General features: G+C 50.4%; 2 protein-coding genes across 10 annotated transcripts in view; one reads left to right on the plus strand and one right to left on the minus strand.

The window, feature by feature from the left end:
* Positions 1-5744, plus strand: part of HNF1A (HNF1 homeobox A) — a 23328-nt gene extending 17584 nt beyond the window's left edge. Inside the window, exons 7-10 of one of the 3 annotated variants that reach the window (XM_025403174.1) lie at positions 725-916; positions 2501-2622; positions 2695-2860; positions 4311-5744. In XM_025403174.1, coding sequence (XP_025258959.1) covers positions 725-916; positions 2501-2622; positions 2695-2860; positions 4311-4438 — 608 coding nt within the window. In that variant the 3' untranslated portion in view covers positions 4439-5744. Of the gene's footprint in view, positions 1-724; positions 917-2500; positions 2861-4310 lie in introns of all 3 variants that reach the window. The other 2 variants (XM_025403175.1, XM_025403173.1) reach the window with 2 other exon arrangements.
* On the minus strand, positions 5665-19609 carry C11H12orf43 (chromosome 11 C12orf43 homolog). 7 transcript variants are annotated; one of them, XM_025403182.1, is made up of 7 exons: positions 19437-19609; positions 15576-15832; positions 14303-14345; positions 14023-14121; positions 9543-9616; positions 8272-8362; positions 5665-7759 (listed from the first exon to the last, which is right to left on the minus strand). In XM_025403182.1, exons 2-7 carry the CDS (start codon positions 15592-15594, stop codon positions 7384-7386), a joined length of 702 nt encoding a protein of 233 aa, XP_025258967.1. In that variant the 5' UTR covers positions 15595-15832; positions 19437-19609; the 3' UTR covers positions 5665-7383. The 7 variants fall into 7 exon arrangements, with proteins under 7 accessions (XP_025258967.1, XP_025258965.1, XP_025258964.1 ...); XM_025403180.1 differs by lacking the exon at positions 15576-15832 and having other exon boundaries at positions 5665-7756; positions 8272-8329; positions 19437-19603; XM_025403179.1 differs by lacking the exon at positions 15576-15832 and having other exon boundaries at positions 8272-8329; positions 19437-19603.
* Between the last annotated feature and the right edge of the window lie 1478 nt (positions 19610-21087).

Raw genomic sequence — 21087 nt, forward strand, 5'->3', positions numbered from 1 at the left:
GACGGGATGGGTGGGCACCTGGGTGGGAGGCTTATGGGGCAACCGCAGAATCCAGGAGCTGGAAGAGCCACTGGGACTCATTCATTCATTCATACAATGTGTATTTATCCAGTGCCTACTCTGGAGCAGGCACTGTGCTACATCAGTGATACCTGGGTGAACCAAACAGACCAAAATCTCAGCAACTCAAGCAGGGAGGCAGGCACTAAGCATAATACATCAATTCTGTGGTACCTCAGAAGGTGAAGGGTCTATGGGCAAATTACAGCAGGGTAAGGGGGACTGATGTTTTCTAAGTTTTTTGTTTTATGAAGAAAAATTAAGCCCAGAAAGCCTTTATTTGTAGGTACAATGATGCAGAAGTCCAGTACATAAGATAGATAGGGAGCTGCTAGGAGAGGGGAGCAGAGAGCTAACCCCAGGGCTTTTGCACTGCTGTGGAACCCCAGGGCTCCAGGGAACCTCAGTTTGACGACTTTTGAACAAGTCACTGCCTGCCTCTCCCACTAGCCTAGATAAGGAGCTAAAGGCTCAAAGAGGGGGAATGACTTGCCAGAGCCACTTAAATTAGTGGCAGGTCCCAGTGGAGGGCTGTTTCCTGACCACCCTGCCCCCTCCTCCAAACCACGGGCTCTGGGAAGGAGAGGTGGTGCCCTTGGGAGGTCTTGGGGGGTGATGGGATGTAACTGGGGGGCCCAGCTGATTCCCGCCCCTTCCACTCCAGGCCTGGCCTCCACGCAGGCACAGAGTGTGCCGGTCATCAACAGCATGGGCAGCAGCCTGACCACCCTGCAGCCCGTCCAGTTCTCCCAGCCGCTGCACCCTTCCTACCAGCAGCCGCTCATGCCGCCTGTGCAGAGCCACGTGACCCAGAGCCCCTTCATGGCCACCATGGCCCAGCTGCAGAGCCCCCATGGTGAGCACCCTGTGCCCCACACAGGGGGAGATGATGACAGAGGTTGGCTGTCAATGGATGCAGGGGAAGGGGGTGCCTGGCAGGCGTTGCAGTCTGAGTGTGTCTCCAGGACAAGTGTGTTTCCGTGACTGAGGGTGTCTGCAGGCCACAGTGTGTTCCCATGTGAATGCACGTATATCTGTGTGTGTGCACATGACTGCTTGTGTGAGCAGATCCCTAGTGCATGTCTAGGTGTGTGTCAGTTGTGCATGCGTTTGTGTGTGCGTGCCTCTGTTTCTCTGAAACTCTTCGGGCCATATGAATTTCTAAAATCTATTCAGATTTTAGAAAGGTAATCTGGGGCCAGGTGTGGTGGCTCACAGCTGTAATCCCAGCACTTTGGGAGGCCGAGGTGGGCGGCTCACTTGAGGTTAGGAGTTCGAGGCCAGCCTGGCCAACACGGTGAAACCCCGTCTCTACTAAAAGTACAAAAATTAGCCAGGCGTGGAGGCACGTGCCTGTAGTCCCAGCTACTTGGGAGGCTGAGGCAGGAGAATTGCTTGAACCCGGGAGGTGGAGGTTGCAGTGAGCTGAGATTGTGCCACTGCACTCCAGCCTGGGCAACAGAGTGAGACTCTGCCAAAAAAAAAAAGAAAGAAAAGAAAAGAAAGGTAATTTGGTGGATATGCCAGCTATCACATAACACTCCTAGCAGGGTTTGAGATAGCCCACTGTGATCAAAGCACTGCTATTTCTGCAGCCAAAGTAGGATTTCTACAAGGCAGTTTAAACACTCATAACCTCATGTCAGGTTCAGGCTGGGTTTTGCCACCAAATGAGCTCTAGTGCCAATCTTAAGGAAATCTTTTGGTTTCAGACTTTTTTGGAATTTGGGACTAGGTTAACAGATTTTGGGTCTGTATATGTCTCTGTGTGTACGTGGTTGAGAATGTATGTGTGTGTGTACGTTTTTGTCTGAGTCACTGTGAGAATATGTGGTTTATGTGAGTTTTCCTAGCGTCTGTGTGTCTCTTGTGGGGTCTGTGTGTCTCCTGCGGGGTGGGGGGAAGTGCTGTAGGCAAAACATGGGGTTTTATTTGGAGAGGTGGCCTGGAGATGGAGGTACTGCTGTCCTCTGCCTTGCTCTTTGACAGGGGCCACCTGAACTTAGTACACGGCACCTGAGTTTAGTACAGTAGCACCTGTGCTTAGTACATGGCACTTGTGCTTAGTACATAGCACCTGCATTCAGTACAATAGCACCTGCGCTTAGTACGTAGCACCTGTGCTTAGTACAGTAGTCCTGCACCCACGCCTCCCGTTCCCTTTCATACCTGCTGTCTCCAGGTGACACAAGCTGGAGTTGGTTTCTGGCCTCCTCCAGGCTCCCCTGCATCAATCCCAGCTGAGCAGTTCCCTGTGATGGGGAAAGGGTCTGTCCCTCTATCTGGAGCCCCCAGTTTTGAAAATCAGTCCTGGATCTCCAATTGCTGCCCAGTCTGGTTGTTCAGCAGGCTCCATGCCCCCCTTTCCCCGGTCCTGAGGCCTGGGACGGGGGCTGTCAGGCACGTCTGCCACGTCTGCCCCTCTCTCCCCTGCGGCCAGCCCTCTACAGCCACAAGCCCGAGGTGGCCCAGTACACCCACACGGGCCTGCTCCCGCAGACTATGCTCATCACTGACACCACCAACCTGAGCGCCCTGGCCAGCCTCACGCCCACCAAGCAGGTAAGGTCCAGGCCTGCTGGCCCTCCCTTGGCCTGTGACAGAGCCCCTCACCCCCACATCCCCGGGACTCAGGAGGCTGCTCTGCTCCCCCAGGTCTTCACCTCAGACACTGAGGCCTCCAGTGAGTCCGGGCTTCACACGCCGGCCTCTCAGGCCACCACCCTCCATGTTCCCAGCCAGGACCCAGCAGGCATCCAGCACCTGCAGCCAGCCCACCGGCTCAGCGCCAGCCCCACGGGTGAGAGGCCCTGGCTCCGCCCCCTCCCTTACTGTCTCCGCCCCCTTCCATGTTGGTCCCACCCCTTTTGTTGCTGTCCTGTCACTGTGGGGCTGTGCATGCAGCAGGCCTAGGCCATGTGGGGAAGCACTGGCAGGCATGGGGGGTTGGGTGGGGTTCCCCGCCTCCCAGACATGGCCTGTGTGCCCATGAAGCTCAAGAGGCACAGGTGACCCCAGGAAGACAGGGTTCACCTTGCAAGAACATCTCAGGGGCTGGATTGAGGAAAAAGATGAAGTCATGATAAGGAGCAGGTCTGTGAGCCAGAAGCGACTCTTGCGTGTGTCTGGTTTGGCTTGGCTCAGGGTTGAACATTCTTTGAATTTGCTGCTAACATTTCAAAATCAGGAATTTTCACATAGAAATCTGGATTTCTGGCATCTTTTGGGAAATTGGAAAAATTCATACTCCCATATAACAGCTCACCAGGCTTCACTGCATCCACTCACATTGGCTCCAATGACCCCTGGCGGTGGGGTGGTCGCCTGAGTTTGTAATCTATGATGTCATTATCAGGAGTGGGCACTTTGGAGTCAGGTGGCTAGGCTTTGCAGCCTGTCTTTTTGCAAGCTGCCCCCTTTCTATAAGGTTCCTGGACCCGGCCCTGGCAGCTGTCGTGACAGCCACCGAGGCCATTCTATGTCCTGGCATTCACCCCGTGAGGCATCTGCATGATCACCCCCATTTTACGGATGAGAAAGTGGACACTTAAGGAGGGGAGGGACTTGCCTCATCTCCCACAGCTACCAGATGGCAGGGCCAGGACTCGAACCCAGGTCCAACCTCAAAGCCCATTCTCTTAACCATGGCCATCAGTCAGGGTTCTCCAGGAACACAGAACCAATGCATTTACCTGAAGGACTTGGCGCGTGTCTGCAGGGGCTGGCAGGCCTGAAATCTGTTGCTGGCAACTCCGGGGAGTGAATTCTGCAGCCTTGAGGCAGAATTCCTTCTTCTCTGGGAAACTGGTTTTTGCTCTTACGGCCTTCCACTGATGGAGAAGGCCCACCCATATTTTCAGGGTAACCTCCTTCACTCAAAGTCAACTGATTGTGGCATTAACCACATCTACAAAGCACCTGCATTCACAGCAGCGCCTAGATTAGCGTTTGGCTCAGCCTAGCCAAGCCAACACGTACAACTACCTACCCCGGCATCTCACCGGGGCTTCTCCAGCGTTCCCACTAAGATGTACTGAGGCCACTCCCTGGGCGGCCCCGGACCCTGGCTGGCAGGCTCCCCTTGTTAAGAACCGAGGGTAGAGGTGTGACTTTGGGGTTCCTGTTATCTGCTGTGATCCAGGAGGTGTGGCTCTGCCTCCTCATCCCGAGTACCCCTCGGGACGGGCAGGTGGGGTGGGTGTGGGTGTGGGTCCCTGGTGGGTGGTCAGCAGCCTCGTTTGCCTCCGCAGTGTCCTCCAGCAGCCTGGTGCTGTACCAGAGCTCAGACTCCAGCAACGGCCACAGCCACCTGCTGCCGTCCAACCACAGCGTCATTGAGACCTTCATCTCCACGCAGATGGCCTCTTCCTCCCAGTAACCACGGCACCTGGGCCCTGGGGCCTGTACTGCCTGCTTGGGGGGTGATGAGGGCAGCAGCTAGCCCTGCCTGAAGGACCTGAGCCTGCTGAGCTCCTGTGGCCCTTCCTGGACAGCTGTGCCTCGCTCCCCACTCTGCTCTGATGCATCAGAAACGGAGGGCTCTGAGGCGCCTCAACCCATGGAGGGCTGCTTGGGTTGCACAAGAGGGGGCCATGGAGAGCTAGGAGCAAAGCCTGTTCCTGGCAGATGGAGGAGGGACTGTCCCTGCTGTGTGGGACACAATCTGCTTACTTGGAACAGAAGGGGGCGGCCTGTGACTTGGGCACCCCCAGCCTGGGCCTGTGGAGAGCCCCGGGACTGCTACACCACACTGGCAGCCACACTTCTCAGGAAACAAGCCTGTGTAGCTGTGACCTGCTGAGCTCTGAGAGGCCCTGGATCAGCGTGGCCTTGTTCGGTCACCAATGCACCCACTGGGCCACTCCATCCTGCCCCAACTCCTTCCACCTAGTGACCCACATGCCACTTGTACTGACCCGATCACCTACTCACACAGGCATTTCCTGGGGGGCTACTCTGTGCCAGAGCTTGGGGCTCCAATGCCTGAGCCCAGGGAGGCCGAAGCTAACAGGGAGGGCAGGCAGGGCTCTCCTGGCTTCCCCTGTCCCCAGCGATTCCCTCTCCCAGGCCCCATGACCTCCAGCTTTCCCGGGTATTTGTTCCCAAGAGCATCACGCCTCTGAGGCCAGCCTGGCCTCCTGCCTCTACTGGGAAGGCTGCTTCAGGGTTGGGAAGTTGTCCTTATTCCTGTGGGAGCCTCGCAACCCATGCCAAGTCTAGGTCCTGGTGGGGCAGCTCCTGTCTCGAGGGCCCTGCAGACCCTGCCCTTATTTGGGGCAGGAGTAGCTGAGCTCAGAAGGCAGCAAGGCCCGAGCAGCTGAGCAAGGCCCAAGCGGCTGGCCAAGCTGAGGTGCCCAGAAGAAAGAGGTGACCCCAGGGCACAGGAGCTACCTCTGTGGACAGGACTAATAGAATCCTGGGGGTCTGGCTGGCTGAGGGCAGTTCGCAGCCACCCTGAGGAGTCCGAGGTCCTGAGCACTGCCAGGAGGGACAAAGGAGCCTGTGAACCCAGGGCAAGCACGGTCCCACATCCCTGGGCCTGCTGCTGAGCACCTGGCCCTCCGTGCACCGCATCCACCCTGGGATTCAGGAAAAGGCCTGGGGTGACCCAGCACCCCCTGCAGCTTGTAGCCAGCTCGGGTGAGCGGCACGTTTATTTAACTTTTAGTAAATGTGGAGAAATGTGGTGGTAATTTCTTGCTTGTCCACAAATCATTCAGACGGGGTTTGGGCAGGCAGAGGGAGGCTGGGGCAGGCCCGGGGTCTGCGAAGAGGAGATGGGCTCCCGCACCCACGCTCTCACACCCCACGTCTCTGCTTTTCTGGCTCTGCTGAGACTCGAATGACGAAGCCAGATTTCATCTTAACCTCAAGCTTCTACTTTAAAAAACAATTTCGTTTTGGAGACAGGTTCTCACTGTCACCCAGGCTGGACTGCAGTGGCATTATACGGCTCACTGCAGCCTTGACCTCCTGGGCTCAAGGGATCCTCCCACCTCAGCCTCACAAGCAGCTGGGACCACAGGCGCTCACTACCATGCCCAACTAATTTTTGTATTTTTTTTTTTTTTATAGAGACCAGGTTTCACCATGTTGCCCAGGCTGGTCTGGAACTCGGCTCAAGTGATCCACCTGCCTCGGCCTCCCAAAGTGCTGGGATTACAGGTATGAGCCACCGTGCCTGGCCACGAGCTTCTACTTTTTGTTGTTGTTGTTGAGATAGAGTCTCACTCTGTTGCCTAGGCTGGAGTGCAGTGGCGCAATCTCGGCTCACTGCAACCTCTACCTCCTGGGTTCAAGTGATTCTCCCGCCTCAGCCTCCTGAGTAGCTGGGATTACGGGCGTGTGCCAACATGCTCAGCTAATTTTTGTATTTTTAGTAGAGACGGGGTCTCGCCATGTTGGCCAGGCTGGTCTCAAACTCCTGGCCTCAAATGATCCACCCTTCTTGGCCTCCCAAAGTGCTGGGATTATAGGCGTGAGCCACTGCACCTGGTCACAAGCTTCTACTTCTTGCAGAATGCCTTTGTCACATGACACCTAGTCCACGAGTGCTGACACTTCCTGAAGTCTTGGGTGGGGTGAATGCACAAATCCTGGGAGTATAGAGATTTGTGTTGTATTTAAAACGTCTCAAGGTTCAGCATTGACAGGCAATACCCAAATCACTCTAAGTTTTGTTTTGGGTCCTCTGACAATTGAGTTTCCATAATCTGGTCGGCTCAGAGACACCATCATGTGTGGTATATTCACAAATGCAGACAAAGAAAATTCTAGAAAGCCAGGGGTGAAAAAGCTCTCCTTTTTCAGACAATTCCGTGAAGTCTATAGGGGCTAAGGAGAGAAGAACCAAACTTTCTCTGGGCCTTGGTCTCTTGGGGATCCCTTCTCTCATTTTCTAAAAACTGTTTCTCATACCAGGCTAAAGAGGTGGTGGGGAAGGTCTCCCTTCCCCTGCCCACCTCAGACAGTTCTAGGGAGGTGGAGGTTTCACCACTTGGCCACTAGTCTCAAATAACTGGAAGGCTCCTTTTTTCCTGAGGCCATGGAATGTTCTGGAACCATAGGCCTCCCCCCCACCCCCTGCCCTCAGCCCTCCATGGGAGCACAGAGGGGCAGGCCTTGCTTGGGCTTCTCACCCTACAGCCACTTTTTTGGCTCAACTCTCAGGCAAGCCCTCATCACCATCAGGGTCTCATGGGCAGTCTGGGTTTGCCAGCCCAGTCCTTGAACTTGGAGAGGGAGGTGGGGCCTGGAAATGCCTTGTCCCCAGGGGGGCACCTTGTCCTTGGAGCCAGCTGAGCCCTGTGCCCATGGCTGGGTTCAATTTGCAGGCACAGCTGTGGCACTCTTTGCTGGTGGGAATGGAGAGGCCTCGCTGGCCTTCTTTGCCTTTTTCTTCTTTTTCTTCTTTTGAGTCCCAAGCAACACCTGGTCCCCGTTGAGCTCACCTGACTTCTGCTTCTGGACTGTGGCCGTGCTGGCAGGGGTGGGGGTGGTGGTGGCTACAGCCGAGTCGGTGGTGGCTACAGCCGAGTCGACGCCGGCCACCTTCTTGGCTTTCTTTTTCAGCTTCCTTGTCTTCTTTACCTCCTTCTCCACCGTGCCAGGGCTGTGGATGGCTGACTCCTGCAGGATGTCGGACGCCGACACAGCTGCCTCCCGGCACCGCCGCCACTCCTCATCACTGTCCTCACTGCTGCAACGAGGGCACCCTGCGTTAGCTGGAGTCAGGACACAGCCCCAGAGCCGCCTCTCGCTGTCCTCCTTTGGTCCACGTCACCAGGAGGCAGCCGCAGAGGGAGGCCGGTAGCGAGTTCAGGCTTGGGAGTGGGGCCAACCTGGCTTCCAATACTGGCGTCTGGGCGTAGCAGCCTTGTGACCTCCTTAAGTGACTTCACCTCTCTGACTGTCAGTATCATCTAGAAAACGGGGATCTTAACAGAGTCCAGGCCTCCCAGGGATGTCCCAGGAGGCAACTAGGATCAAGTGAGGTGTCTGGCCCAAGATGGGTGCTCAAAAGCAGTAAACATCCAAAGCCGTCACCAAGAGGGCTTTCCCTCCCACTGAGAGCACGAGGTATCCAGCTGCCTGACAGGGCCGATGCCTCGGCCTGGTCCTGCCTGGAGTCTGCTTGGCTATTCTGGGGAACCCACCAAGACAGAAGAGGAGGAAAAAGGATGGGACGTGAGGAGAGGTGTGAGTTCTCACCTGGAGCTGGAGGGCTGTCGCTTTCGGCGGGGTTGGGGAGACTCTTCCTTCTCACAGCCTCCAGGGACAGACGTGAAGAAAAGGCGGAAACCTAAGATTCAAACGGGCAGAGTCAAACGAAAACAAAACGAAACAAAAAGAAAGATGAGAAACAAAAAAGGTAAACAAGAAAAGAAACAAGAAAAAAATTTAAAAAAGAAACAAAAAGAAAAAATAAGAGAAACAAATAAAAATTTTAAAAAGACACAAATTAAAAAAATTTAAAAAAGAATAACAAGAAAAACCCAAACGAACAACAACAACAAAAAAAACAAAGGGGAAGAGTCAGCACCGCCAGATGCCAACCCCTCTTCCCAGGTGCCAGGTGCTGAGGCTGCCCCACCTCTGCCCTCAGGAGCTCCTGGTCCAGAGGCAAAGACCCGGGAATCAGTCGCCTAACTACAAAGTGATTCTGCATCTGCCAAGAGTCATGCTGATGCCTGATGGAGCCAGTGGAGGGTGTGCTGGAGCGGAAGCCAGCAGCCACATCAGCTCAGCAAGCCCTCAGAGGCTTCTGGAAGTCAGCACTTGAGCTCCTGACCTAAGGCAGCCTTCAAAGTGGTAAATGTGTTGATACAGGACAGACGCAGATGGGCAAGGCTGTGAGGGCAGCAGTAAAGTGCTCCTGCTCGGGGTGACACAGATGAGGCCACCTCAGGCAAATGACTTTGTTTCTCAGGGCCTCAGTCGCCTTGTCTGTAAATGGGGTCTCATCATAATACCTGCCTCACCACAGGGCTGAGCGGATGAAAGAATGGTGCAGTAGGCTCATGCCTGTAACGCCAGTACTTCGGGAGTCTGAGGCGGGAGGATAGCTTGAGGCCAGGAGTTCAAGACCAGCCTGCGCAACATGGCTGAACCCTGTCTCTACAAAAAATACAAAAATTAGCCAGGTGTGGTGGTGCATGCCTGTAGTCCCAGCACTTTGGAAGGCCAAGGTGGGCAGATCGCTTGAGGCCAGGAGTTCAAGACCAGCCTGGGCAACACAGCGAGATAATTCGCCAGAGTTGGTGGTATGTATCTATGGTCCCAGCTACTCAGGAAGCTGATGTGGGAGGATAGCTTGGGTCTGGGAGGTTGAGGCTGCACTGAGCTATAATCGCTCCACTGCACTCCAGGCAGAGCAAGGCCCTATCCAAAACAAAAAGAATATAGCAAAACTGTTTTGCCCAGCTGCAGACACACATTAGGTGCTTAATAAATGATAGCTTCTATTAAGTATAACCACTCACCATCATCCTCTGAAGCGACTTTCTGTACCTTAGCTTTTGTTGGCTCCTTTGCTGCTTCTGAGATGGTAATGAAGCTAAGGGGAGAGGAGATGGTTGATTTAAGATAAGATTTTTGGATAACAACAAAAACAATTAAAAAAAATTCTTTTTGAAGTGGAGGGGATAGAGCATGTGATAAAAAATGCAAAAGCAGAAAGCATGCTGGCATAGTAAGAGGGTTGATGGTCTGATTATAATATGCTGACCAGCCTCTGCCACTCAAACTGCAGTGCTTCATTTGTTTAAAGCCCACTTTATTTCAGCAAGTGTTGAAGAAGTTTTAAAGACATAATAAAACAAAATGAAAGCAATTTCAAATAGGGCAAAGAGATATAAGCGCAAGAGGAACAGAAAGACCTAGAAGTGTGGTTAAGAAGTCCTACCCACTTGTTAGAGAGAAGGCATACATTTTGCTCTGAGCTTCCTAGCAGCAAGCATGAAAAGTGAAATATGACCAATCTAGAAAACTGGTTCAGAGGACAGCTTCTGGGGCAGGGCAGACCTGTTTTAATTTTTTTTTTTTTCGAGACAGAGTCTTCACTCTGTCTCCCAGGCTGGAGTGCAGTGGCACGATCTTGGCTCACTGCAAGCTCTGCCTCCCAGGTTCATGCCATTCTCCTGCCTCAGCCTCCCGAGTAGCTGGGACTACAGGCGCCCGCCACCACACCGGCTAATTTTTTGTATTTAGTAGAGATGGGGTTTCACCGTGTTAACCAGGATGGTCTCGATCTCCTGACCTCGTGATCTACCCACCTCGGCTTCCCAAAGTGCTGGAATTACAGGCTGAGCCACCGTGCCTGGCTACATTTTTTTTTTTAATTAAAAAAGTTGGAGATAATTGTAGACATGCAGTAGCAACAAATAATGCAGAGGTTCCACAGACCCTCCACCCATTTTCTTGCAATGGTAACATTGTGCCTCACTACAGCACAATATCACAACCAGGAAATGGAAATTGATCCAATTCATGGACCTCATTCAGACTTCAGAGACCTGAGTTTTGAATCCTGGTTTTATCACTTATTAGCTGTGTCCCTTAAGTGAACAACTTTACATCTCTGAGCCTCTGTTATCCACCTGTGCAGTGGGAACGATGAAGGTCCCTACCTCTTAAGGTTGTCACAAGGATTGAAGGGGAAAATGGATATCAAGCACTTGTGGCACACGGCCTGGCCACAAATACCTGCTCAGTAAATGGTAGCTATGATGATGATGCAGATGATGACTGTCATCAAGAAAAGCTTCGGCCTTCACAGGATCTCTAACATAAAAATAAACCACATTTCTCTAGAGGCACAAGGCCGGAAGCATGTCTCTGGCGAGTGCAGATGGGATGTCACTGTGCACCGCAGAGAACAAGGCTCTCAGCAATGCCCTCAAGGCAGACGCACCAATGCCCTGGGTGCTTTCCCTAACCTCCCTTCCTATATGCCAAAGGCGCCCCCCAAGTCCTGTTCAGGAAAAGCAACCTGGGGAGAGGGAGTAGAGATGATGCCACTCAGGCACCTGTTCTTGACCCCACACAGTGGTTCCATGGTGGCCACCAGGAGCATTTGGCAATGTCTGGTGACATTTTTGGATGTCACAGCTGGTGGCGTGAGTACTACTATCATCGAGTAGGTAGAAGCCAGGGATGTTGGTAAACATCCTATAATGGGAAGGATAGACCCCCACGACAAATGCTAGTCAAAGATGTCAACAGCGCCAAGGTTGAGAGACACTGACTTAACACAAGGGACCAAATGCAGTATCATTTACATCTTTTTTTTTTTTTTTTTTTGAGATGGGGTCTCGCTCCGTTGCCCAGGCTGGAGTGCAGTGGCGCGATCTCAGCTCACTGCAACCTCTGCATCCTGGGTTCAAGCGATTCTCCTGCCTCAGCCTCTCAAGTAGCTGGGATAACAGGTGTACGTCACCATGAACGGCTAATTTTTGTATCTGTAGTAGAGATGGGGTCTCACCATGTTGGCCAGGCTGTTCTCCAACTCCTGTCCTCAAATAATCCACCTGCTTCGGCCTCCGAAAGTGCTGGGATTAGAGGCGTGAGCTGCCATGCCTAGCCTAAGGTATCATTTAGATTTCTTTGGAGAAACATGAAAACGCTGCAGGGGATATTCTAACCATGGCTGGCTGGCATTTCTACTGCAGAAACATCTCTGTGGCTCAGAGCAATGCCAAGCAGGCCCTTGTTCAGCCTGAAGCCACAGAGTCACAAAGAAAAACTGTGCTCCCACAGGCTGAAATGCAGCTGCCTTCCTAAACACCTCCCCTGCATTCTCCAATTGAGGGGAACTCTGTGGGGTTTAGGCTGCGGGGCTCTGGCCCCATTATTCTGTCTCAGGAGAATAGCTGGTTCACACTTTGGGAAGGCTCATTTGTCCTTTTTGATATCTACTTCGACTGGAATGGCAATGGCCCCAAATCCTGCCTCATCTCCCTTTCAGACCCCTGCCAGGGCTCTGCCAGTCAGGAACGGATCTAGCCCAGTGTATCTCAAGACCCGTTCCATAGGTTGTTGACTAGTCTTCCATGAAACAAAGGCACTGTGGCTAAACAAGTTTGGAAAATGCTGGGCTAAACAGTTACACACGTCTCTTCACTACGGGAATTCTCAGAGCCTTGAATATACTACTATGGCTTGCAGTCTGCAAGGACACGTGGAGGTATGTAGATTGCAGTGTTTCTCACACTTCTTTGCTGTTGGACCTCCTTTTTTCTAGAGCCACGCTTTGGGCTAGTGCTAGAATCCAAATGTTTGTGTCCTCCCCAAATTCTTATGGTGAAATCCTCACCCCAGCTGGGCATAGAGGCTCACACCTGTAATCCCAGCACTTTGGGAGGCCAAGCCGGCTGGATCACTTGAAATCAGGAGTTCGAGACCAGCCTGGCCAACATGATGAAAACCCATTCCTACTAAAAATAGAAAAAATACAAAAAATTAGCCAAGCGTGGTGGGCCCGCACCTGTAATCCCAGCTACTCAGGAGGCTGAGGCATGAAAATCGCTTGAACCCAGGAAGTGGGGGTTGCCGTGAGCCGAGATCGCGCCACTGTGCTCCAGAGGGAGACTCTGTCTCCAAAAAAAGAAAAGAAAAAAAGAAATCCTCAACCCAGGGTATTAAGTTTAGGAGATGGGGGCCTTTGAGAGGTGATTAGGTCGTGAGGATGGAGCCTTCATGAATGAAATTGGTGCTCCTATAAAAAAGGCCTGAGAGAGACCCCTCGCCCATTCCACTATGTGAGGACGCAGTGGAAAGGCGCCATCTGTACTGGGAAGAGGGCTCTCCCCAGATGCTGAATCTGTTGGTGCCTTGATCTTGGACTTCTCAGCCTCTAAAATGTGAGAAATCCATTTATTTTGTTTACAAGCTACCCAGTTTATGTTATTTTGTTATAGCAGCCCATATGGACTCAAACAGGTTGTATTCCTTGACACCTACTTTAAGAATGCCAACCTGTATCCTTACCAACTGGGTGATCAACCTGTGTTGAGAATGTAAGATAGAGAACGGGCACTGTGCCTTGCACCCAGAAGGCACCCAAGAAATAGGAACACGGCCCTTCCTTGCCCTCTTGTGGCAGGAATGAGCTTCTCGATGTTCCTCTCTTACTCTCATGGTTGCAGGATAATGCAGGGGCTTGGCCAGGCACAGTGGCTCACACCTGTAATCCCAGTACTTTGGGAGGCCAAGGTGGGCGAATCACCTGAGGTCAGGAGTTTGAGATCAGCCTAGCCAACATGGTGTAACCCCATCTCTACTAAAAATTCAAAAATTAGCCTGGTGTGGTGGTGGGTGCCTGTAATCTCAGCTACTCGGGAGGCTGAGGCTTGAGAATTGCTTGAACCCAGGAGGTGGAGGCTGCAGTGAGCCAAGATCGGGCGCCACTGCACTCCAGCATGGGCGACAGAGCGAGACTCCATCTCAAAAAACAAAACACAAAAAAACGTGGGCTTGGAGTCAGACAAATTTGAGTTTGAGGCCCAATTCTGCTCCCTCCCGGGTTCTGAATCCTGAATTGTCACTTAGTAGCAGTGTCCCCTGGGCAAATGACTTTGCCTCTCTGAGCCTCAGTTACCCATCTGTACAGTGGGAATGATAAGAGTCCCTACCTCTTAGGGTCATAACAAGGATTAAATGAGAAAATGGACATCAAGCACTTAGCACAGAGCATGGCCACAAACAGTTGCTCAATAAATGGTAGCTATGACGATGATGTGACTTTAAGCCAACATATCTCCTTGCTGACAGCCTGTTTCCTCACCTGGAGAATAAAGGTAACAGCAGGACCCACATGATAATGTTGTTTATGAATGCAGGGAGGTGACATATGCCAGGTGCCTGCCACCGTGTCTGCTTGGACACCGTGAGCTCCCAGCCAATGTGAGCCATTGCTATTTGTATTAACAAGGGCAGGAGAGGAGAAACTCCACCTTTATTTACCTGTCCAGCAGGGCTCCCAGCTTCTTGGCTACGTGGGCTCGGAATTCAGGGGTGGTCTGAAGCTCGTTGCCATCTTGTTCATGCTCATCCACCTTATGCCTACGACACACACAAAGAGACCTCACTTCCTGCCCGCTCAGAAGCTGTCCCCATGAGCACAGGGACCATGTCTGTCTTGTTCACCTGGAAATGCCAGGTGTGTAGTCTAGCATCTGGCACACGCAGGGGATCAGTATTTGTTGCATGAATAAGTGAAACTTGAACCCAAAGTGCATAGTACCTGAGGCTCGGTTGGGAGGTTGACAACTGGTTATTTGCAGCACCTGTGGAAAAACAAAAATTGGGGCATTTATAGAGGAAACAATGACAGCAACAACAAATGCGTGCCAGGCACTATTTTCAGCAGCTTAAAATACATATAACTCATATATATACATACATATGTAACTCATATATATTATATCTATATATAAAAGTTATATACCCATAACTTAAAATAGTTACATATATAATTTAGTTATATATGTATATAATACAGTTACATATTTTATGTAAGTACATTTTATATAGTTATATATATAACTTAGTTATGTAACTTAAAATAGTTATATATATAACTTAGTTATCTATACATAAAACTTAAAAGTTATATATGTAACCTAAAATATATGTAACACACATAACTCAGTGAATCTTCCCAACAACCCGATTGGAGGGGCTACCATTATCCCATTTTGCAGAAGAAAGAGATGTAAAATAACTCGGCCAGAGTCAAATACCTAAGTGACAGAGTTGGGCTGAGGGCCCAGGCCATCTGACTCCTGAGCCCCCTCTTAACCACCACGCTATGCTGAACAGGCAGGTCTAAGTGTGATTTGACTGCACAATTTAATGCCTGCCTGGCTGTGTGCTAAGTGCAGGGGAAGAGAGAGAAGATGGCTCGTTTGTGGATCACATTTTTCAAGCCAAAATAGTGGGGTTGCCTGGCCTTTTGGTCATTCCCTCAAACCAGATACTGAACGCCTTTTATTAACCAGGTGTTGTCATTGCTGAGCAACTTACTCGAATATCACTGTCTGCATGGAGCTTACATTCTAGTTGGTAGAGAGAGATGATAAACACACATACATAAACAACATGTAAATTTGGATAATGGTAAGTGTATGGAAAAAAATAGAAACAGGGGAGGGAGGTGGGGAGTGCTGGGCTGGGGATTGTTATATAAAGGTGGCCAGAGAGGGCTTCATTGACAAGGTAACATTTGAACAGAGATTTGAGAGAGGAGAGAGAGTGAACCAAGTGGGCATGTGGGACACAGCCTTCCAGGCAGAGGGAAAGCATCTGCAAAGGCCCTGAGACTGGAGCCTGCCTGTGTGTTTAGAACCAGCAAGGAGGTCAGTGTGACCAGAGCCCACCCAGTAAACCGAGAGCAGCAGAGATGGAGAACTCAGGGGGAGCCAGATCATGAAGGGCCCTGACGTGGGCCAATAGGAGGACCTGGGCTTTGAGGAGGAGGAGCTCTGGAACTGAGCAGAGGAAGGACATAAACTAACCTGGGTTTTGACAGAGCATCTCTGGCTGCTGTGTGGCACGAGACTGTTGGGGCAAAGGCAGGAACACGGAGTCTGCTGCAGTAATTGAGGTGGTGAGAAGTGGCTAGACTCCAGATAGATACATTTTTAAGATGGAGTCAAGGCCGGGCACGGCGGCTCACGCCTATAATCCCAGCACTTTGGGAGGCCGAGGCGAGTGGATCACGAGGTCAAGAGATTGAGACCATCCTGGCCAACATGGTGAAACCCCATTTCTACTAAAAATATAAAAATTAGCTGGGTGTGGTCGTGCACACCTGTAGTCCCAGCTACTTGGGAGGCTGAGGCAGAAGAATCACTTGAACCCAGGAGGTGGAGGTTGCAGTGAGCCGAGATCATGCCACTGCACTCCAGCCTGGCGACAGAGTGAGACTCCATCTAAAATAAATAAATAAATAAATAAATAAATAAATAAATAAATAGATGGAGTCAATAGGATTCACTGACAGACTGACTACAGGGCACGAGAAACAAGTGAAAGTTAGCTCTGAGGTTTCTGACTTAACTAACAAGATAAAACGTGCTTGTATATTTAAGGGGCCAACTGAACAAAGTGGACACTTGGTAGCTCTGGGCCCAGTGGAGGGCCATGGTGTATGAAACTGCTCCATGGGGGCACTGCTGTGTTTATGTCATCACCTATACACGTGGCATCTGTGTCCTAGTACCTGTGGTCTATGTCACTGTATCCCAGAGCACAACACAGAATGCTGAACATGCCCCATGCTCCTGGAGGTGGGTAATGTGGGGGCCTGGATGGACAGTCTTTAAAGACCTGGTCTTTCGTCTTCAGCACATAATCACACGGAAGAAGAGCATCTCTTGCATCATGACTACAGTGTGATGAAGGTGAGGTACCATCAGCGAACAGAAACAGTTATTGCAGAGGGAGACAGTTCAGTTGAGTCCTGGCTGTGCCACCAAGCTGTGTGATGCTGGGCAAGTCACTTTATCTCCCTCAGTCTTTGTTTTCTCATCTATAAAATAGGAATACGATCACCAACCTTCTGGACGTAGTGTTGGAGACACTGTTTCCATGCCCATCTCCTTCCTGGATTTGTAAGCTACTTGAATACATGGTCTGTCTCTTTTTATCTTTGTATCCCCGGATCCTGCCATAGTATCTTGGTTTGAATTAATTGTTGGAAAAATAAATCAAAGTCTATGCTACCCTAAAATTAAAGTGGTTTGAGTGACCAATTCATCACTGGATTTAAGAGCTGTCTCTAGAGGTTACATAAATAAAATAGTGACCTATATTTCCACATAGTCATGGACCAAAGGGTGGGAGTTCTGACCACAATAGACACTTGTCCATGGCAGAGTGGCACAGCAGCAATGAAGAGCATGGACTTGGAGTCAGGTAGGCCTGGATTTATGCCTGGCTCTGCCACTTACAAAGTGGACAACCTTGGCCAAGTTATTTCACCATTATGAGCATCAGTTTTCTGTAAAATGGGGCTAATATACCCTTTTGTGGCATTGCTGGGAAGATGAAAACAGACAACAAAGTGTTTAGAACAGGGGCAAAAAGTAAATTCTCAACTCCTGGTGGCTATGACCAGACGCACTCAAGAATGTAATCTAGGCTGGATGCGGTGGCTTATGCCTGTAATCCCAGCACTTTGGGAGGCCAAGGTGGGCGGATCACCCGAGGTCATAAGTTCAAGACCAGCCTGGCCAACATGGTGAAACCCTGTCTCTAATAAAAATACAAAAAAAATTAGCTGGGCCTGGTGGCAGGTGCCTGTAATCCCAGCTACTCAGGAGGCTGAGGCAGGAGAATTGCTTGAGCCTGGGAGGCAGAGGTTGCAGGGAGCCAAGACTGTGCCATTGCACTCCAGCCTTGGTAACAGAGCAAGACTCTTATCTCAAAAATAAATAAATAAATAAATAAAGACCAGGTGCGGTGGCTCCCACCTGTAATCCCAGCATTTTGGGAGGCCGAGGCGGGTGGATTGCCTGAGGTCAGGAGTTCGAGACCAGCTGGCCAACATAGTGAAACCCTGTCTGTACTAAAAATACAAAAAATTAGCTAGGCATGGTGGCAGGTGCCTGTAATTCCAGTTGCTAGGGAGGCTGAGGCAAGAGAATCACTTGAATCCAGGAGGCAGAGGTTGCAGTGAGCTGAGATCGTGCCACTGCACTCTAGCCTGGGCAACGAGAGTGAAACTCCATCTCAAAAAAAAAAAAAAAACTAGAAGCACAGGGGCTCACACACCTGTAATCTCAGCACTTTGAAGGTCGAGAAGGGAGAATCACTTGAGCCCAGGAGTTCGAGACCAGCCTGGGCAACATGGCAAAACCCCATCTCTACAGAAAATTAAAAAAGTACCTGGGACTACATATCTGTAGTCCCAGATACTTGGGAGGCTGAGGTGGGAGGATCATCTGAGCAGGGGGAGGTCGAGGTTGCAGTGACCCATGATTGTGTCAGCCTAGGTAACAGACTGAGACCCAGTCTTGAAAAAAAAAAAAAAAGAGCAAGAATTAGGCAGGAGGAGGAAAGCAGTCCATGTGGAAAGACCAACCACATATTTGCCACCATGTATTGGGCCTTTAAGATACGCCAAGCACTGTAGATTGCATTATCTCAGTTACTTCTCAACCTTATGGGGTGGGTACTACCACTACCCGCACTGTAATTTGAGGAAATTTAGGTACAGTGAGATTTAAGTACTTTGCTCAAGTTCCCACTGCTAATGAGTGAGATGGAAACTTGCAGAGAAAACTGTGGTTATGGTACTAGGGGGTGAGGGGGGCAGACTATGATCTGGAAGCTACCTACAGGAAGTGCAGTATGGCAGGAGGGAAGGAAGGGAGAGGAAGGCAATAAATGGATCATCAAAGGGCTTGTAAGTCCTTTTAAACAAATGCAGCGGTTCTTAACCTTGCTTTGCCATAGCCTTCTCTAACAGCCTGGTGAAGCCTGGTTCTCTTCTCAGAGTAATGTTTTAAATGCATGAAATGCAACATATAGGATTACAAAGAAAACCAATGATACTGAAATTTAATTATTATGATAGTAAACAACCAAACTTGTGATATATGCTCTTCTTACATCTTAGATCTAGAGATGGGTCTTAAAATTAGAGTGGCACATTTTAAATCAGGGATGAGTGTAAATGGCTTTTTCCCAATATCTATCTTATTATCAATAAAATGATATATTGATATCTGTATCTGCAAAGATCGTAATGAGATACGAAAATCTGTGACTTCTGTTGGGATAAAGTAACGGTATTGCCAGAACTACTGTGGCTTACTGCTTGCATGATGGAAAGAGACTATACAGTTCAGTCAGAGGAGAATGGAAAGCAAAGATGCAACATTTTTTCATTCCAGATTCAAGAACCCTTGCGTTCTTGAATTAGGCCCCTTGATGTTGAGGGGTTCTGTATTTATTCCCAGGGGACTAGGGAGTCACGGTCAGAGTGATGTGCTGAGCACTGCTCTTGGCAACCTCAAGGGTGGGAGAATGATGTGTTGGAGGTGGGGAAAGGCTGGGTGCGAGAATACCGGGAGGGGGCTGTTGCAGTCATCTCGAAGAGAGGGCGGCCTTCCCAGTGTGGGGCAGTGAGGGCAGACCCAAGGAAGCAGAATCAAAAGACATTTGGGTACCTCAGTTTCCCCGACTGGGAAAACGAAATACCCTCCCTACTGCACCTGCCCATGCTTTCAATCAGCACTACATCCAGTCCCTGGAGCTCTCTCGGGGAAGGAAGTCGAGTCCCAGTGACTCCCTCCTCACCATTCATCCTCTCAGGCTCCAGGGGAAGATCCCACGCCCCTCAGCCAGTCTCCCCAAACATAGTACCCTACCGGCTCTTGGCTTTACTGCCCCGTGCGGGCGTTGCTCCAAACCCCAGGCCGGCATTGCCGCCTCGCGGCACCGCTCCAGCTCCTCCGCATCGCTACTGCTGCTGCTGCTTTCCGAATCGCTCATATTGCCACTGGGCGCCGCCATCTTGAACCACCGCAAAGGATTGTGGAGAACACCGCCGTTATCAGCCCTCCCGCACGACCTCACGTGAGAGGAGAGGCGCGAGGCATTGTGGGGATTGTAGTTCCAAGACTCGGACTGCCAATGGCCTTGAACTGTACTGGGTTGGGGATCCCAGGTGGGAATGGGGAGGTGGGCGGTTCTCAAACGCAAGAGCTAGAAGGGCCTAAGAGATTAACTTCTCCAATCTTTTCTTGATGAAGAGATTTCCAGAGAGGAAGGGAATCTCCTAAGGAGCTAATGACAGAACCAGGATTAGTTCCCAGGTTCTGATTCGATGTCATTTATTCTAGTAATTTCCCAGTCCAGCTGGGCCTAAGAAACACCTTAGAGAGCTGGGGATGAACAAAATCACTTTATTTTTGTCTGTGGAATGCTGTTTCATGTTTTATCTTTGAAGACAGGTATGTCAAAATTTTACTAAAATAAACTCTCTGGCCTTGAGCTTTTCTATTTCAAAAAAGAGGAAGGTGACTGATATGGTCTGAATGTTTGTATTCCTCCAAAATTCATATGTTAAAATTGGCACCCTAAAATAAACAACAGAGAGACTGACTCTCCAAAATAAAGCATTTTTTCAAGAATTGCAAGAAATTGCAATTTGAGATATGCATGCTATCGTGGACTATAGGCACATTAAAAGAGGTTGTGGCAAGGAGAAAAGACAAAGAAAAAGTCCACATAAGCTTCTTTGAAACAAGTACCATTGATTACAGGAGCCTGTTGCAGGTGCTAGTGTTAGCTTATTGTGGAGACACCCACTATTAGGCACATATCCTTGTGCAAGTGGCTTATCTATAATACTGTGGTTTTGAGGAACTTTTTTTTTTTTTTTTTTTGAGACGGAGTCTTGCTCAGTCGCCCAGGCTGGAGTGCAGTGGCATGATCTCGGCTCACTGCAAGCTCTGCCTCCTGGCTTCACGCCATTCTCCTGCCTCAACCTCCCGAGTAGCTGGGACTACAGGCGCATGCCACCATGCCTGGCTAATTTTTTTGTATTTTTAGTAGAGACGGGGTTTCACCATGTTAGCCAGGATGATCTCAATCTCCTGACCTCATGATCCACCCGCCTTGGCCTCCCAAAGTGCTGGGATTACAGGCGTGAGCCACTGCGCCTGGCCTGAGGAACTTGTTGAGATAATTTCTGTGACAGGCATTTGTTAGGGTTTGACATAAGTGACTCCATTTTGATACTGATAACTTCCAAAAAGTCCTCACTCCCAAGGTGATGGTATTAGGAGGTGGGACCTTTGGGAAGTAATTAGTGAAAGGGTCTCGTATTGGTTTGAACCCTGAGAGTGTGCCAACACACAACACGAGGCAGTGTGGGGCAACACACTCTTTTAATGAGCACCTGTGTGCAGGTGGGCTGAGGCTTAAAATGGCGTCTGCACCACATGAGGACGGGGCAGGGGTTTTAGAGTCTCCTGTAAACAGGAAGTGTCTCAGTCTGACGTGACTGCTACGCAG

This window comes from Theropithecus gelada, chromosome 11, assembly GCF_003255815.1.
Source record: "Theropithecus gelada isolate Dixy chromosome 11, Tgel_1.0, whole genome shotgun sequence".
Taxonomy (NCBI): domain Eukaryota; kingdom Metazoa; phylum Chordata; class Mammalia; order Primates; family Cercopithecidae; genus Theropithecus; species Theropithecus gelada.

What these genes read in the sequence shown, in the direction of transcription:
- C11H12orf43 (XM_025403176.1), bottom strand. Translation starts at nt 19,581, where the DNA reads ATGGCGGCGCCCAGTGGCAATATGAGCGATTCGGAAAGCAGCAGCAGC. An exon ending in GGCAGTAAAGCCAAGAGCCG is followed by an intron (nt 14,346 to 19,436) that starts GTAGGGTACTAT and finishes GTTTTTCCACAG; the next exon opens with GTGCTGCAAATAACCAGTTG. An exon ending in ACCTCCCAACCGAGCCTCAG is followed by an intron (nt 14,122 to 14,302) that starts GTACTATGCACT and finishes TGTGTGTCGTAG; the next exon opens with GCATAAGGTGGATGAGCATG.